This window comes from Arachis ipaensis, chromosome B2, assembly GCF_059453495.1.
Source record: "Arachis ipaensis isolate K30076 ecotype BB chromosome B2, ASM5945349v1, whole genome shotgun sequence".
NCBI lineage: Eukaryota > Viridiplantae > Streptophyta > Magnoliopsida > Fabales > Fabaceae > Arachis > Arachis ipaensis.
Window position 1 is genome coordinate 8,288,763 of NC_142437.1, and position 18,302 is coordinate 8,307,064.

The 18,302-nt window shown below is 35.9% G+C and overlaps 4 protein-coding genes, 1 non-coding gene and 1 pseudogene across 5 annotated transcripts; 5 read left to right on the plus strand and 1 right to left on the minus strand.

The window, feature by feature from the left end:
- Nucleotides 1–869: 869 nt before the first annotated feature.
- Nucleotides 870–1,173, minus strand: LOC148572954 (signal recognition particle RNA). The gene has a single exon (XR_015906590.1).
- A 328-nt stretch (nt 1,174–1,501) lies between these two features.
- LOC107624768 (cysteine proteinase inhibitor) lies at nt 1,502–2,357 on the plus strand. Its single transcript, XM_016327226.3, has 2 exons — nt 1,502–1,694; nt 1,978–2,357. Exons 1-2 carry the CDS (start codon nt 1,593–1,595, stop codon nt 2,209–2,211), a joined length of 336 nt encoding a protein of 111 aa, XP_016182712.1. The 5' UTR covers nt 1,502–1,592; the 3' UTR covers nt 2,212–2,357.
- A 3,712-nt stretch (nt 2,358–6,069) lies between these two features.
- On the plus strand, nt 6,070–6,678 carry LOC148572955 (uncharacterized). Its single transcript, XM_088505595.1, has one exon. The coding sequence runs from the start codon at nt 6,070–6,072 to the stop codon at nt 6,676–6,678; it is 609 nt and encodes a 202-aa protein (XP_088361721.1).
- A 705-nt stretch (nt 6,679–7,383) lies between these two features.
- Nucleotides 7,384–8,940, plus strand: LOC148572956 (uncharacterized). Its single transcript, XM_088505596.1, has 5 exons — nt 7,384–7,821; nt 7,909–8,043; nt 8,086–8,237; nt 8,415–8,656; nt 8,765–8,940. The coding sequence occupies exons 1-5, from the start codon at nt 7,384–7,386 to the stop codon at nt 8,938–8,940; spliced, it is 1,143 nt and encodes a 380-aa protein (XP_088361722.1).
- Nucleotides 8,941–13,343: 4,403 nt separating this feature from the next.
- Nucleotides 13,344–14,373, plus strand: LOC148572957 (vacuolar-sorting protein BRO1-like; annotated as a pseudogene).
- On the plus strand, nt 13,362–15,617 carry LOC107624767 (vacuolar-sorting protein BRO1-like). The gene is made up of 3 exons (XM_016327225.3): nt 13,362–14,043; nt 14,122–15,184; nt 15,285–15,617. The coding sequence occupies exons 2-3, from the start codon at nt 14,387–14,389 to the stop codon at nt 15,615–15,617; spliced, it is 1,131 nt and encodes a 376-aa protein (XP_016182711.2). The 5' UTR covers nt 13,362–14,043; nt 14,122–14,386.
- The last annotated feature ends 2,685 nt before the right edge of the window (nt 15,618–18,302 follow it).

Consider the following 18,302-nt stretch of genomic DNA (forward strand, 5'->3'; position numbering starts at 1 on the left):
AAACAGTACTTAACCATAAATTTATTAGTGTGAAATTTAATTTTTATCTAATTTTAAATTTTTGTTTTTCCAAAAAATATGAATAGAAAAGATTATTTAATGGTTGTGCAAAAAAATATATGAAAGGAGATTTGTTTTTTAATTGTTTTGAAAAAAAATTCAATTGTAATAAAAACAAAAAATAAAAAATATGGTAGGTCCATTCCACCAGGTCGAGCGAGCTGAGGAAACAGTGACCTCGGCAAACATAATTCTTCTCATAAATTATATAAACTTTCTTCATTTAGATATATGCCCGATGTGAGACTTTACTCCCACCATCGCAGGTCCCAACATAAACCCCTAACCCTCTTCTCGGCGGTGACTCTGAATTCCCTCGCAAGTCCTCCGTGGATTCTCCCTCCGTCGCTGCAAACCCGTGACCTCTTCCGCTGCCACCACTGGTTTTCTTTTACTCCGTCAGGTGCCACCACTGTTCCTTGTCTTGACAGGTAAATCTCCTTAATTCAGAATTGCTTTCAATTTTTTATTTCACCATTCTGAATCTGATCCTTCTTTGTTGAAATTATTTTCTATCGCACTGCATCGTCATCCACTCACATTGGCGTTCCTATCACTCTATTTCATTTTGTTGTTTCTCTGTTATATTGGTTTATAGGTCTCTCTGGTAATTGAAAAGGAAAAAAAAAGAGTCAATAATTAACTTGATTCTATATTTTATTTTCTGTTATCAACTTCATCTCGACTTTCCTCTCTGCAAATTCTTTTCGCCTTAATTTTGTCCCTATTACTCCTGTAACGTTTATTTCAAATACTGACTCTCCACAAAAAATTGTGTTAAATTGAATAAAAGTTGAGGATTAGGCACAAAAGTTGATGGTTCAATGGTTAGGCACACCCAGCATTGTGGATTAGTGGTGCAGCAGCTTGTGATCCCTCCACTGTTGGGAGCCAGAGGTATTCGCTGCTCTGTTAAACCAGCCTGACGCAGTGCCCTCTAGCCTACGAGCCAGGACATTCGAGCCTTCGCTCGGGAGCCAGGGCCCAACTCTCAACTTGGAGCGGGCAAGCCAGCATAGTGCAAGCTTCTAATCCCACCAAGCGTAGCCTAAACCATGTTCCATCACCTTGGTGCCCTCACTTAAGTCACAAGTTGGGGTTACTCAACTCGGCGGACTAAACCAACTCTCTCAGACATTAAAAATATTTATAAAACTTTTTTATTACCTGATGTGGGACAAATTTGGTGTTATCTAAGGATGAACATGAGATTTTCTAATTATCGTTAACTCTTAACTTCAAGTACTTTTATTAATGGAATTGTAAATTACAAGTATTAATCCTTTCTATCAAATCATTGTAAGACTATGCACCAATAAAAACACGTGCGTGTAATTACATGAGATTTAGATATTAGTATTTAGATATGCTTGGAGGGTGCCATTATTAACCACTCAAAACGTTGAACCTGCAAGTCAAAGTGTCAAACTATATATAAAGGGACATAGATATTTAACAAACCAAGATCACAATTCATGTAACAAATTATAAAGTGGTGAAGAAAAAAGAAAAGAAATCAGAGATAAGAGAAAATGGCTACACTAGGTGGCAATCGTGTGGTTGAAGGAAGCCAGAACAGCATTGAGATCCAGAACCTTGCTCGCTTTGCTCTTGAAGAACATAACAAAAATTCGGTTCTTCTTCTTCTTCTTCGTCTTCTACTTCTGTTTCTAATTTTTTTCCCAGATAAAATAAATAATTCATTTTAATTTGGGTTATTTTTGTCACTTAATTAATGTCTTGTGCTTTATGTTAGTATGTTAGTGCGGTTATTATTCAAAATGGGGTTTATTATTCTATTTTTATGTTTGTATGATTTGAAGTAATACTTTTAGTTCGAATGAATTTGAGAAAATATAAGTGATTAATATTTTTGTATTTGAATAATATGTATATAATTTCTAATTTCTGCTGCAGAATTCAAGCTTGGAGCTTGTGAGGGTGATAAGTGCAAAGGAGCAAGTAGTTGCTGGAAGCATATATGAAATAACTATGGAGGCAAAAGATGGTGATGAGAAGAAACAAGTTTATGAAGCCAAAGTGTTGGTGAAGCCATGGTTGAACTTCAAGGAGCTGCAAGAGTTCAAGCTTGTTACTGATGATGATAATGAAAATGATAATGCTGCTTCAGTGTCTAGAGCACTTATCTAGCTATGTATTTAATTTTCACTAATATATGTATGGAATAAATGTAGCTATACTCTGAAATACTATAATGGGTGTAATATTAATATATCATCAACAGAATGTATAAAAAGTTAAAAATTACTTATTGATGGAACATGGAAGTTATAATTGAGAGTAGGGTGACATTTACTTACTGACTTGCATTATTGCATGCTTTACAACCAAAATTTTTCTATTTGAGTTTCTTTATGACCTTAAAACATGCTAACTAAAGTACTATAGTGTGAAGAAAATAAAACTATCCTTCCAATAGAAGTTGTTATTTTTTGCAGAGTTCATATGTTAGTTTAATTATAATTGTTTATTTACTGTGTTTCAATAAAGAATAACAAAAAAGAAGAAATGACACTCATAAGGAAAAATGCATGCACATAAGCTGATAATAATTGTTGCATAGGCAGGGAGATATTGTCCATATATATAGTTCTACAGTCAAGATAAGGATATACCTGCAATATAATGCAGAACGAGGTCTATTTGGTATATATTATGATTGGTGTGAATTATTTAGTACATATCCCATGATCTATGATCTCCTCCTTGCTCCTCTGTTTTTGAATAGTGCCACAGATTTTATCAAATTTGAGGATGGCTCATAGAGTGCATAAGATGTCATTATAATTGGATTAAGCTATAAACATTTTTGCATTTTGCAATAACTGTGCTAAAAAGTTTGGTTTAATGTCTTTTTTCTTTTCTAACAATGAATTTTATTTTGGATCTGTATTTTATTTATTCGATAAATGACAGCTACAAGTTTCACTGCTCCATGGTAAGTAGTTAATTAAAGTTCTTCTTCATTTTTTTTGGGACTGTATCTTGATGGAGGTAGGTAGTCAATTAAAGCTCTTCTTCATTCTTTTTATTATTTTTTTAATAAATTTTTATTAGAATCATTGTTTTATCTTTCTAATTTTTTATGAGTTCAGTTATGTGTTTGGATCAGAAATTGTAGATTTAATAATCAGAATTTAGAGTTTTTACGTGAAAGTCACCATTATGCCAGATCTAAGAAACAGATTTATGAAAGTCACCATTATAGACTAGGATTTGAGATTTGTTCAAGTAAGTAGAGAAATGCTTTCTTTTTAATTATTTCCATAGATTATAGATTATGCACTGATATAAAGCTTGAAGTGCCTTTGAATTTTATTTCATAAAATGATGCTATAAATGCTATTCTACTTTTATATGTCATCTATCTGTCTATGACTTTGTACTGATAAATTTTCACTTACAAGTGTTGATGGTGAATTCACGTTAGTATGCTTTTAGCCTTTAAATAATTTCTATTTAATACTTTATGAGAAAATATGTACAATTTAATCGCTGAATACTTTTTGGTTTAGTGTTGTAGTGTTTAAGAGATTAAATGTGTATAATTTCAATGGCTATAGAGTTTGCTTTTAGTTTGTGCAGTTTGAGAAATATATGTGTTGAATGGGACATGCATCTGCTGATTCTCCTAGCCTATTATCCATGCAAAAAGATTTTTATATTTTGAAAATTTTCAAACAAGAAATTTTGATAAGGCCGAATGGGACATGCATCTGCTGATTCTCCTAGCATATTATCCATGCAAAAAGATTTTTATATTTTGAAAATTTTCAAACAAGAAATTTTGATAAGGCCAGTGTGTGAAATCTCACAAGAGATTCAAAAAAAAATTAGAGGAATTTCATATAATGTAATTGGTTTATTGTATGATTTCTAGAAGAGGTTTTTTTAATGAATAATAATGAAAAAAAAATGATATTTATCTCATTTAGGATTCAATTACAAAATGCTCTTAATATGTAATGTGCTTTAAATATGATGCTACAAAAAAAATTTAGGTGGTTACTAACTAAATACCAAAAGAAGGATTAATGTATGAATGGTGATTGTATGACAATAACTTTGAGAATGATTTTATTGTTTCTTTGGCATAAAATGCTAGGAGGTAATTTTTTTTTTACAAAAGGTTTGCTAAGATGATAAAACAAAACAAACTATGAAAGGGGTAGGGAGGATCACTGGATATGAAATCTTAGATGTGGGGTTTGGGTACTTCCTCGTTAAATTTGATCGCATGGACGATCGAGAGAAGGTTTTACTAGGGGGCCATGGATGATATTCGGTCACTATATTACCGTCAAGCCATGGACATCGGATTTTAAACCTTGTGAGGACACTTTCGGGGAGACTATGGTTTGGATTCGAATCGCTGGTTTGAGCATTTGGTACTATCAGGATAAAGCTATGATGAGAATTGCTTCTGCTGTGGGGAGACCAGTCAGGGTAGATCTGGCTACTAAGTCAGCGGAGCAGGAAAAATTTGCTCAAGCTTGCGTGCAAATTAATCTTGGTTTGCTGGTGGTCCGGAGTGTGATTGTCGATGAATTTGAATATAAGGTGTAGTATGAATGCTTACACCTTATTTGTGACAAGTGCAATTGTTTCGGGCATCCAGCAACTGACTGCAGAATGACCCCAATAGAGTTGGAAAAGCTGGATCAAAAGGAACCATCAGTGACCGAGACGACAGCCCAGGTGGTGCAGCCACAAGAAGCCTCAAAGGAAAAAATTTTTGAATTTGGATGGAATCCCGAAGATTCTGTGATAGTTGCAGAAATTTGGGAGGAATTGGGTGATACGTTGCATGAAAAGGAAGTGGGGTCCCAGCATTTGGGAAATGAGGCTGGTTGGACCAAAGTCAGCGGTAAAAGGAGAGAAAAATTGAGCCAATCAAACAAAGCCCAACAAACCTCTAAAGAAAAAGTGCCGGTACACTCAAATCAGAAATTGTACCAGAACCGTGAATTTGGGCTACGTATGAGAGGAGCCAAATCAGGGGTGAAGACCGGGTTGGTTGGCGGATCTCAAGCATGCTTGGCGTCTTCCAAACAGCAAAGTGTGAAGGGCAAAGCTGTCTCTGTTGTGGTGCCGACTTTTACTGCCATTTTAATAAACGGACACAAGAGGTTGTGCCCTTCTTCTTTGCAGAATTCGCCGTCGACTCCGAACTGCCTTGGCGATACCAGCAAGCAGCAAATCAGCAAATTGGAAGGGTTGTCAGTGGAGGGACACAGACAAACTGGGCAACAACTGGGTAAGGACAAGCAAGTCTCAGGGGGATATGATGGTGGATCTTCATCATCTCGTTAGGGACTTCGGTTGATGTTGGTCCTTTTTACAGTACAATTGTTTTATGGATTATTTAGATTTAAGCTTTCTATTTTGGAATATTAGAGGAGCCTCTAATAAATTGGCCCGAGTTTATAGTAAAGAGTTAGTGAATAAATTTTACCCTACTTTTTTCATTCTGTTTGAAACCCATATTCATTTCGAGAGGATAAAATCTTTTTAGAATAATCTAGGTTACCAGGGTGTTGGTATTGTTGAAACTAATGGTCATAGTGGGGGTATCTAGGTTCTATGTTCTAATTCAAATATTTCTGTGAGAGTATTGGATGTAGTTGATCAATGTATTAGTTTTGAAATCACTATGGGTAATACTTCTAGTTACTGTAGTGCAGTGTATGCTAATCCGCATATACATCAGCGTAAAGAATTGTGGGGTGACTTGACAATGATTGCTAATATGATCCACGGACCTTGGATTGTGTTAGGGGACTTTAATGATGTGCTGTTGCAGAGTGAAGTTAGAGGGGGCAGTTTAGACTTGCCAGAGCAGAACAATTTGCAAAAACATTGGAGGATTGTGGGCTATTTGATATGGGGGCTATTGGGAGAAGATTCACTTGGTACAGGAAGGTGAAAGGTGGGGTGCAGGTGGCTAAGAAGCTTGATAGAGCAGTCATCAACCAGGACTAGCGACTGATGTTTCCGGAGGCTTATACTGAGGTGCTGGCGCGCCTTCACTCTGATCATTGCCCGTTGTTCACTAGGTGCAAGATGGCAGAGAGGGCTACCAAGGGCCATCGTCCATTCAGATTCCAGGCTGCATGGATGACTCATCCTCTTTTTAGAAATGTTGTTCATACAGCTTGGAATAAAGGAGCTCCTGATGTGGTCAAATGTTTGTTGGAGGTTCAAAAAGATGCAACTAGCTTCAATAAAAAGGTTTTTGGCAATATTTTTGTTAAGAAAAGGGAGCTGGAGAGGCTTTTGAATGATGTTCAGATTGCTCTGGAGAGTCAAGAGGATCAACAACTTAGGATCAAAGAGCAAGTTTTGCATCAGGAACTGAATGCTGTCCTTCTTCAAGAAGAGCTGTTGTGGTATCAAAAACCTAGAGAACAATGGGTGAGATGTGGAGACAGAAATACAAAAATTTTTCATCTGCAGATGGTTATTAGGCGAAAGGGGAACAAAATTCATGGGTTGTTTTTGGAGGATGGGTCTTGGGCCACGGAGACTTCGACTCTAGAAATGGCGGCAAATTTTTCTTTCAAAAACTCTTTTCTACAAGGGAGGATATCGACCTAGACGCCATGGGGCATTTTCCTTGCCCATCTCTTAGTACTGAGGCTTGTCAAAAGTTAGTGGAACCAGTGACGTCTGAAGAGGTTAAAAGAGCTGTGATGACCATGAGTTCGTTTAAAGCCCCAGGGCCAGATGGATTTCAAGATATTTTCTACAAAGAGTTCTGGGACTCTCTTAGCAATGATGTGTATGGACTGGTCAAGCGAGCCTTTGAGGGTGAGTCAATGAATGCGGATATTTTTGATACTCTCGTTGTTCTAATTCCTAAAGTGGAAGTTCCCTCTTCCTTACGGGAGTTTCGACTTATTAGCTTATGTAATGTAATTTATAAAATTGTCACAAAAGTTCTAGTTAACAGGTTCAGACCTTTCCTGTCGGAGATCATTGGTCCTTTGCAAGGAGGGTTCATTCCAGGAAGAGGAACCACAGAGAATATTATCATTGCTCAGGAGATTATGCACTTCATGAGGAGCACTAAGTCTCGAAAAGGGACCATGGTGTTTAAGATTGATTTAGAAAATGCTTATGGAAGCTACTTTGGTCCGGTTTGGATTTCCAAAGGCTACCATTAATCTTATATTAAATTGTGTGACTTCCTCTTCGTTGTCAGTTTTATGGAATGGGAACAGGCTCCAAAATTTCAATCCAAAGAGAGGGTTGAGGCAAGGAGATCCCATGTCTCCTTATCTATTTGTACTCTGTATGAAAATGCTTGCCTCCTTTATCTCTCATAGAGTTTCCCAAGGTTTGTGGAACCCGGTAGCAGTTTCTAGGAACGGACCACGACTCTCTCATTTGATATTTGCAGATGATCTTTTGCTTTTCTGTAAGGCATCAAAAGCTCAAGTAATAGAGGTTATGCATTGCCTGGACTTGTTTTCTAGAGCGTCAGGTGTGAAGGTAAATCTTCATAAGTCAAAGGCCCAGTGTTCCAAGAGGGTGTCAGAGAGGAGAAAAGAGGTTCTCTCAGGGGTCTCTAACATCCGATTTTGCAATGATTTTGGTAAATATCTGGGAATTAACATCGGTCATGCCAGAGCTTCCAGGAAGACGGCTCAGGAGGTTATTGAAAAAATTTCGAGGAAGCTCTCCAGTTGGAAAGGATGCCTGCTGAATAAGACAGGGAGGCTTTGTCTTGTTAAATCGGTTATGGCCTCTATCCCAGTTTATGAAATGCAAATTTCTCTTCTCCCGAAGTATGCATGTAATAAAATTGATTCATTGATGAGACAGTTCTTGTGGAAAGGTCAAGCGACCTGTAAAGGGCTGCCTCTGGTCAGGTGGGAGGTCGCCATAACTCCTAAAAGGGTAGGAGGATTGGGTATTAGGGATATTACCTGTGCTAAGATGGCGCTTCTGGGAAAGTTGGTATGAGATTGTCTAAATAATAGTGAGAAGTTGTGGGTGTAGGTTCTGAAGCATAAATATCTCAGAAATCAATCTGGTATGAACGAAAACAATAGAAATTCTTCATCGGCTACCTGGAAGAACATTGTTAGTGCCTATGAGCATCTTAAGGAAGGGCTTCATTGGAATATTGGGGATGTCCATAAATCAGTTTGGTATGATGAGTGAACTCCTTTTGGTAAGCTTTACAACCTTGTTCCTTATGTACATATTTCTGAATCAGATTTCATAGTGGCTGACTTGTGGAAAGGGGTGTCTTGGGAGGTTGATAGTCTTACCACGCCTATTCCGCATGAGATTAAGCAGTTTATTTGTGGTCTGAGATATCCTAGTTCGACTGAGTTGGAGCCACAGTGGGAGTGGTGGCCTGCAGTAACAAAAAAGTATAGTACAAGGGAGAGTTATAGATGGTTATTAGAGAAAACATTAAATTGGAATGCCAATAGTAACTGGAACTGGTTGTGGAATACAAACATTCTAGAGAAGTTCAAATTTACTATGTGGCTTGGCTTACATGATGCTCTACCAACTGAGACATTTCGATTCAAGCAGCATTTAGCTTCTTCAGATATGTGTAAGAGATGTAACAAAGCGCAGGAGACTATGTAGCATTGCCTTAGAGACTGTGAACGATCAAAGGCAATTTGGCATATGTTGGATTCTAGTATCCTGGACTCGACAGCTGGTACTGCTCTTGAAGAGTGGATTCGAAAGGCCTTGGCTAATAATGAGGCGTCTTTTGGTACAGGGCTTTGGTGGGTATGGAGACATAAGTGCAATGACATATTCAATAATGACAACCCTTGGACAGACCACAAGGTTGTTGCCTTGGCCAGAATTACTGCCAAGGACTTATAAGTTTACAGGAATCGAAACAATGCCTTTAGGTCTCTCCGAAATTGCCTGTGTTGGGAACCACCGGTAGGCAACAGTTTTAAAGTTAATTGTGATGTAAGCTTGTATCAGGATTCAAATTTAGCGGGATTTGGGTGTATTATTAGAGATTCCAAGGGAGATTGGGTCTCGGGCTACTTTGGAAGCATTCTCCCCTGGTCTATCATCAGATGTGAATTATTTGCTACTTGGAGGGGGCTGGTTTTAGATTGCGGTTTGAGGGATATTATATGTGAAACGGATTGCCTTGACATTCTGCCCATCATGCATTAGCTTACAAGTGGGTATTCATCTGAAGTAATAGATTTGGTTCACAAGATTCAGGAGCTTTTATCTCGTCCTTGGCTTGTTCACATTGAGTGGGTGTCCCAAGAAGCAAATAGAACTGTGGATTGGATGGCTAGATATGGTGTCAAGAGTAACTCTAATCATGTTATTTGATCTGAGTCTTGTGCTGATCTCCAGCAAATTATTCGCTCGGATATAGCTAGGATAGTCTTTGCTTTGTTTCTTTCCATGTTTAGACAAAAAAAAAATATGAGGATCAATTCTAGAATTTTGTTGACATTGCTTAATTCCAGGGACCAATTCTATTTGTTTAAGGTTATTATTTGCTTTAATATTTTCTATTTAGTACATATCCAATGACCTATGATCTCCTCCTTGTTCCACTGTTTTTGAATAGTAGTGCCGCAAATTTGATCAAATTTGAGGATGGCTCATAGGGTGCATAAGATATCATCATAATTAGATTAAGCTATAAATATTTTTGTATTTTGTAATAACTATGGTGATAGAAAAGTCTGGTGTTTAATATTTTTTTTTTCTTTTCTAACAATAAAATTTACTTTGGATCTGTATTTTATTTTTTCAGTGAATGACGTTTACAAGTTTCACTGCTTTATAGTAGGTACCAAATTTAACATAAAATTAAAATGACTCAAGACTCGATTTTAAGAGATGCCGATTGATGTTCCAGATAACGTCCTCATTATGTGTACTGCATGAGGGTCGAGCGGCATGTGATTATGCATGTGATTAAAGTGAAAGTGAATGAGAAATAGGACAGGAAATCTGCCTTCATTTCGCATGGGACACAAGTGAATTGTGATTCTTCATCCCAAAATCACTCTTTTATAAATTATGATCGTATGAGTAAGTGGTTGGAGAATAATATTTATGTGAGAGCTTGATATTTTAGAACATATATAAAAATAATTCAACTAGGTATCATTTAAAAATGGTATAATATTCAGCATTTTATTACAATAATTTAAAAAAATTAAAATAAACACATCTAAAAATTATGAATAGATTTATTATCTTTTTAAAATTAAATACACATTCAAAATACAATCTAAATAAAACTGAAATTTAAATTTTAAATTTTAAATTTTAAATTTCTGTTTCAAATTTAATATATTTAATATATTATAATTTAAATACATATCTAAAAATAAAATTATTTAAAATTCAAAATTTTTATTTTAAAATTATAAAATAAACTTTAAACCATCTAATTATTAACTAAATCTGTACAAAACACTCAAAGAATGAAGTCATCCTCGGCGCACATGAAAAATCTCAGAGGCACACATCGAGAAGTCATCCTCCGCCGTCGTTCATTAGCGCCACCTTCCTCTTCCGCGCTCATCCTCGATGCTGCCTTCCTCCTTCTCATTCACAACGCCACATTCCCCCTCGTTAACACTCATCTTCGTCGCCGCCTTCCTCCTCCTCGTCGCCGTTCGTCCGCATCAACGTCGCCACGCCGAAAACTTATCGGAGGTTTGGATGGGTCTCTGACACCATTACTTTTTTTTTTATTATTCTGTACAAGTTTTTTTTTTTTGAAATAAAAAATCGAATAAGATGGCCTGAAGAGATTTTCATATATATTGCAATGTTAAATTATTTTTGCATGTGCAATTTCTGTATTTTGAGAGTGTTTTAAAAATATTTTCTGTATAACTTTATAATTTTAGATGTGTTACAATTATTTTTTAATGTTTAAATTTAAATTTTAGATTTATGATTTTGGATGTGTTTTAAAAATATTTTATGTATAACTTCATAATTTTAGATGTGTTACAATTATTTTTTAATGTTTAAATTTAAATTTTAGACTTATGATTTTGGATGTATTTTAAAAATATTTTTTGTACAACTTAAAATTTTAGATGTGTTACAATTAAAAAAATTACAATTGAAACTATTTTAGTTTGTGTATATAATTATACTCGACCATTCATCAATAGAAAGTCATAAAACAGATCCTGCATTTTATCAAAGATACAATAAGTAAGGGATTAATTTTTTTCTAAATGCACTGACTTTGAATTCTTTTTTTTGTGCAGATACAAATTGAAATATTGTAGCAAAATAGAAGAAAGAAGAAAACTGTGTTACGGAGAGAGAAAATAATTATGAAGTGGGTAGAAAGTTAGAGAAATTTTAATTTTTAAAATTTAAATTAATTTTAATTATAAATGTGTATCTTACAAAATAAGAATATATTTTAATTAAAAAATAATTAAATAATATTAAAGACTGACCAAAGACTAAATTTTGTTGTACAAATAACATTTTCCATATAAAAAGAGAGTATGTAATGGTTGTCAATAGAAGTACTTTGATTCTAAAGGTTTTTTTTTTTTCAAAAACATTATGATTGGAAAAGAGTATGTAATGGTTGTCAAAAAAGTATTCGGAATTTAATTTTTATTTTATGCTAAAGGTTTTTTTTGTAGAAGTTAATTTTTATTTTATGCTAAAGGTTTTTTTTTAATATATGAACAGAAAGGATTTATTTGTTGTTATTAGGGAGAAAAAATCAATTGTTATAAGTCACTAAGCATTTGATTCTAAAGTTTTTTTTTTCTAAAAAAATTATAAATAAAAAAATTATTTTATAGTTATGCAAAAAAAATATATGAACAAAAATTTTTTGTGGATTTTTTTGTCAATATAAACTTTGGATATCATTTTAATAGTTTATTCTAAATAGCTATAAAATTTGACCTAATTAATAAATTTTAAAAGTTATAAAAATTTATTGTTAATATTTTTTGTGAATTTTTTTTTTGTCAACAACATAAATTTTTGGGTACCATTTTATTAGTTTATTTTATTAGTTTATTTTAGATAGTTTAAAGTAGAAATCAAATTACACAGTCAGCAGTGTCAATTGTCATTACAACATCACAGGTACATCATACACTAATTACAGTAATATGCTACAAATTCATGAATTTTATTTTTTCAATAGATAAAAGCTTCCTCTCAAAATCCTCCATTTTTTTTAATTATTGCCTTCGAAAAAGCTGTTCTTCAACTTCTATTCCCTCACCATCATCTATAGCACCAAATGCTTCACACTCTATGGCCCTGATTTTTTCAGGTGTTCATCAAGTTAGACAGAGAACCTCCAGTGACGTTCTTTAATGACACATTACAGTCTCATCCAACTATTGCCAAAATAGTAAATTACCTTAAAAAATGGACACCCAAGAAATATTTGGTTAGGGTTAGTAGTTGTTCTTGATTTGTACAGAATGACATATACGCCGCAGAAGCACTTTGGTGCAACCCCATCTCGCTCGAATCCTCCTAGCACGACGAATGAAGACCTCACTACTCCAGGTATTGTGCATGAATGAAGAACCCCTTCACTCATCACGGACGATCGCACCATTAATGGCCATGGCTTCGTAGATGCATTTCGATCAAATAGGACTCATTTCAAGTAATGGCGTCATTTTGGAGCATAAAGATGAATTTGTCCATTAATAATTTGTTTCCATCCACATCATCAGATAAAACGGACAGCTCAGTTTCCACCCCCTCCAGGTCAGTATTCTCCGTTGCCGTTTTGAGCCCCAACTCGATGGAGGGGTATAATTATTATCACGCGTTTTATAAGGTGAGGAATTTAAATGTATTTTTCAATTTTGAGGAACAAAAATGTCTGCATTTAAAAAGGTCAGGGACCTATTTGTTTTTTACTCTTTTAAGAAATATCATTACTCATCTCAAATAATAAATTATAAAATAACCCAACTATAATTAACATAATGATCAATTAAAATATGACCCATCATAAAAAGTAACTTCCATGTTATTTTAGAAGGAGTTTGATAGAATAAGCCTTATATTAATTATAGAATTATATACTTTGATTACTTTGATTCTTCCAGTACCTATGTATATTCTATATATTGTGTCTTTCAACTCATTCAATAATACACTCTTTGGATTAATACACTCTTTAGATTACTCTCTTGTTTTTAACCGCTCAAATGACATAATATCTCTAAAAGTAAATCTGAGTTTCATTCCTAATTTTAGAAAAAAAAAAAAATATCTCCATGAGCAACGATAATCTGAACCTGGAAAGGGTACTGGCAATCCCTGTGAAAAAGAGTGATCCGGTGGATCTGTGCAGGCCGTTACGCAAGTTCGTAGCCATAAAATATTGAGAGAGCGATGCACAGAAAGTGGAAAGCATTCTCGAAACCCTAAACAAATGCCGCAGGGACATGGAGCGAGGGGACCTCTCCCTTCCCATGCAACGTGACTGCCTCATCCACTACTTCAAATGTCTCTGCATGGTTGAGCCACTCTTCACCGCTATCTCCTCCGACGCCGACGTCGACTCCGACTCCGACCCGATCATCTTTGTCTGGTACGACGCCTTCAACCCTGAGCATGAGAATGGGGTCTCCTCGCAGCGCAACAGCATCCAATTGGAGAAGGCTGCTGTTCTCTTCAACCTTGGCGCCATATACAGCCAGATTGGGGCCTCTTGCGACCGCACCACCGCCCTTGGCCGTCACCTTGCAATGGAAATGCCGCCGCCAAATTCTTCTTCAAACTCTGGAAGGATTTTGCCAAGGACGTCTCCGCCACTATTGACGTGACTCTCCTCTTCGCCGAGAGTCTGCACCGCCTCTTCTCCGCTCAGGCTTCGGAGCTCAAATTGCAGCAACAATTCCACCACAACAACACAATGACGACGCCAGTTCCGCTCTCCAACAACATCAATGTGCCGTCGTTTCGTTTGAATCGGTCAGTTTTCTCTTGCTTGATTTTACATTTATTTTTTCATTTTAGATTTTTAATAGCATGATGATGATGATAATGTAGGTTTCTAAGCTTTATCGGATGGCATGTGATCTGATACTACGTGATTCGGCTGCAACCGCACATGTCATCTCATTTGACGAAACCTGGATAACTCATCTTTCCCGGAAGGTGAAATTCTTTGAGGTGGAGGCTTGTCAGAGGCGATCATCCATCCTACCGAAATCCGAGCGACCTACAACCCATTGGTCCAGTCTTGTCCTCTTGATCATGATGCAGAGTCTTGTCCTCTTTCGATGCAGATTCTGTCAATGAAAACATCTATAGAATGACTTGCAATTCCTTGGGCATGCTTATACCCAAGCAACATAGAATCCCATACCTTGACCTCCTCCTCTCTGAGTACAGCTCTTTTAAGATTATTGAGGATGGAAAGCTAGTGGCCAACCCGTGGAACATGCCTCCTCCTTATCCAACAAATTCGGCCATCCTCTCAGCTTCGTCTTTGTCAAATATGCTGTCAATCCCTTTGAAGAAGAGTGAGCCCTTGGACCTCTATGAGCCCCTTCACAGTTATGTTGCCCTTAAATACTCGGAAAGCGAGGCAAAGAGAGTACAAGACCTTTTCAAAATGCTACGTAAATTGCGCAATGAAATGCAGCGTGATGACCTCTCTCTACCCATTCGCCGTGACTGCTTAATCTACTATTTCAAATTCCTTTGCATGGTTGAGCCTTTGTTCCCCATGACTAACTCACCCAATCCACCTATCTTTGTTTGGTACAATGCCTTCAACCCACAAGACAACTCTTCTCAGCACAACATCCATTTGGAAAAAGCCTCTGTTCTCTTCAACTTGCGAGCAATCTGCACCCACATTACTGTCTCCTGCGATCTCACCACCGACCAAGGCCATCGCCTTGCAGTGAGGGCCTTAAATGATGCCTCATACTGGTTCTTCGTACTGTGGAAGTTTGAGGCAGAGAAGGCATCTGCCACCATTGACTTGTCAGTAAACTGGGTCGAGCTGCTTCACAAGATAATAACCGCTCAGATTGCCGACTTGAAAAGGAATTATCCTCATTCCTGTTCCTATTCCCATGGATTCTCATTACCTGCATATCCGGTATGTATCATCATCATCAAGCTTTTCAGTTGATTTTTTCTTAGTGCAATTGATTGATGTCAATCTTGATCTGTTGAATTGTTTGATTGGGATGATGTAGGTTAGTCGTTATCGGAAAGCTTATGATATGTCGACAATTGGGCCTTTAGCTGAGAATCTTGTTCAATCCTCAATACCTCAATTTCTTCAGTCGAAGCTCAAGGCCTTCCATGTTAAAACTCGTTCCATTGATGTCACTGAACAATTTCTTTCGGGGTATTGTGAGGCTCAATCCCTGCTTCAAGAGGCGTATCAAACATCATGCTTGGACCTTTTCTCCGAGGTTGGCTCTTTCAAGATTAAGGATGGAAATCTTGTGCCCAACCTTAGAGGCAGTAATGTTGCCATTGGGGGAGATGAGCTCGCCGGAGAGCGGAGACCACCACCGCAGTAACATTACCATAGAGAAAAAACTAAACAAGCCTTAGTAGTTTTTTATTTTCTTTTTTATGTTGGATGTTGGAATTTTATTCGTTGATGCTAGAACTCTGTTTGTGAATATATATTATCCTTGTAATTTTGTTTGTTGATGTGTGAATTTATTGGTTCTTATTCCTCACCAATTTTTATGCCTCTGATCTCGTAGCCGTTGTTAGTTTTGTTGCATATTGGTAGAGAGAACCTATCAAATTTTGTTACATATGGTGCTAAGGAGAGCGGTTTACTCTTTTCTTTAATCTTAGAGATACCACAGACCACAACTAGAGCGATCAATATGCATATTTTTTGCTAAATGTGAACGTTGTTGTTTTCTAAACAAAACAGTTGTGAACTTGCTGTCACACAGTGATAAGGTATGGTCTCTCACTCTTTCTCTAATTTATTTTCTATTTTTCCCCTTGAAAAATAGTAGATTAGGTATTTTTTTTACTGGAATGTGGAAGAAAGAAAATATATCTTTTTGTTGTTATGTTTTTCCATTTTAACAAATGTCCTTTTGTTCTTGTATTAATTATTCTTGTTTAAAGCTGCTTCTATTGTTATTCAAATCCTTCTGAATTTATTGTTTGTATTTACACAATTTTTTTGATATGCTGCTGCGATGAGTTCTGTTTTTTTTTTTTTCAGTAGACTCTAGTTATGTCTTCTCCTCTTTTACCTCTTTAGTTTTGTTTGAATATTTTGACAAATAGAACTGGAATATGTGTAATCTCAAATCCTGAATTTGATTGCTCCTGGCATAGAAGGACTCGTATATAGTTCTTTAAAATTGGACAATTTAATATCATTCTTAATCGGGTTTGCCTCTTTGTTAACTTTTTTTCCATCCAATTTTCCATTTCTGTTTTTGTTGACCCAATTTTGCAAAGCATCTGATCATGTGATTTTCTTACCAAACCTAGTTGAAGGTTTACTTCTCATTATGTATTCGATGTTTCAATTCTTTTGTTTATACTTTCTTATTTTATTCAGCTTTATTGTCTCATTTTTAGATTGGCTAATATACTCTTAACATATGATAGAGTACTAAGTTTTCATCTCTGTTGTCCGATGCAATGCTTGCACCACAAATTTTGTTAGCTTTTTTTTAATTTGTCTGTGGTGGCAGTTTCAGGATTCAACATTTTGATGTGCTGGTAACATACTTGCAAGAATGATTAACTTTCTAGTTCACTACTATTGTGATACAATTTTTTGCACCGGATGAATTTTTAATTTTTTTTTTTATAACAATAAAGTTGTTAATTATGACATTGATATATTGATGAGAAAAGAAGGGGGATACATGGCTAGTTATGACATTAATTATATGAGTTTTACATGTTTTATGTGGGATTAGACTTGCTTGGAGGAATTGCTCTGTAACATGACTCCACCTTCTTCTTAGAGGGGTTCTTGTTTCTCCTCAATCCCATTAAGGAATAAGACACTTGTGTGGATTGTTGAACTTCAACTTTGACCCTTTTAGATGTATTAGAAGAGCATGTTGATGGTGACAACAATAATAGAAGTACAAGAACAAAGAAGTTACCAGTGCTATGATGAACAAATGCTTCATGGTATTATAGTAGTGTTAGTCGAAAAATACTTTCGAAAGGATAAGCTAATTCGAAATGTTGGTGAGATGTTAGGAAAGGAGTAGAAATCGAAAAGACACACGTGCAAGCGTTAAGTGGAAATTATTTGGCGTGTACTCGATTTCGATACCTTAACAAATCGAGAAATAATTCGAATAGAGAATCGAATGGCATTTTCGAGTGGAGAATCGAGCGGTTACACAAAGAAAGAAGTTGAAGGCTTTTCTTTGAGTTGGGAATTTATTGGTAATGTTCATTAGCAAAAGAATGGGAAAGGAGGAATGCGCATACAAGGCAGCACCATGCAATTAGTGGTCGGTTATAGAAACAGGTTATAAATATTAGTAAGTTTTAGGAAATAGGGTTGAAATTTCTCTTCAAAAATACACTCAAGCACACTCACATTCCTAACGAATTTCTGAGTCTGCATTCGAGTTCAATTTCTGTATGGTTTCCTTCCATGCCTTTAATTTTCCATTTACAATTCTTGTAACCTTTATTTTTCTTGTCAGATTTATCTTCAAAGCATACTTTAATTTTATTGTCAGATTTACATTCAAAGTTTTTTTTATTTATTTGTCTGATTTACATTTCAGTATCTTTAAGTTTTCTGCCAAAAGTCCTTTGATCCTGTCGGAGGCATTTTAATTGCTTTCTTTATAATTCAGTGCAAATTATTTCGATTTCAGTCAGTCTCCTTTTCAAATCCTTTATTTTACACTTCTTTTATCCTTTGGCATTTTTCGAACTTATTTTCCTATTTTAATACTCAGGCTAATTCGAGAACCTTTGATGCACTTATAGAACTGGTACCTGCAAAAGAGGAGTACGTTTCGCTCCCAGACCATTAGAATCGAACCACCATCGATTTGCTAAAAATTGACAAAACAAATTGGCACGTCCGGTGGGATAGTTTTAAACTAAAGTGTGTCAAATAATTTTTTAGTGTCATTTGGTGTATGCAATTAAGAAGTGGAAGGATTGTTCACATGGCTGAAGAAGTGTCAAATGTGAATGGTGGTTCGTCCACTAATGACAGTATACCAATAACGGTGTAATTT

Coding starts and splice junctions, on each gene's coding strand:
- LOC107624768 (XM_016327226.3), top strand. CDS start 1,593: ATGGCTACACTAGGTGGCAATCGTGTGGTTGAAGGAAGCCAGAACAGC. Junction 1,695..1,977: donor AAGAACATAACAAAAATTCG/GTTCTTCTTCTT, acceptor TTTCTGCTGCAG/AATTCAAGCTTGGAGCTTGT.
- LOC148572955 (XM_088505595.1), top strand. CDS start 6,070: ATGTTTCCGGAGGCTTATACTGAGGTGCTGGCGCGCCTTCACTCTGAT.
- LOC148572956 (XM_088505596.1), top strand. CDS start 7,384: ATGCTTGCCTCCTTTATCTCTCATAGAGTTTCCCAAGGTTTGTGGAAC. Junction 7,822..7,908: donor GGCTTTGTCTTGTTAAATCG/GTTATGGCCTCT, acceptor TTGATGAGACAG/TTCTTGTGGAAAGGTCAAGC. Junction 8,238..8,414: donor GATGTCCATAAATCAGTTTG/GTATGATGAGTG, acceptor GAGATATCCTAG/TTCGACTGAGTTGGAGCCAC.
- LOC107624767 (XM_016327225.3), top strand. CDS start 14,387: ATGACTTGCAATTCCTTGGGCATGCTTATACCCAAGCAACATAGAATC. Junction 15,185..15,284: donor TCTCATTACCTGCATATCCG/GTATGTATCATC, acceptor GGGATGATGTAG/GTTAGTCGTTATCGGAAAGC.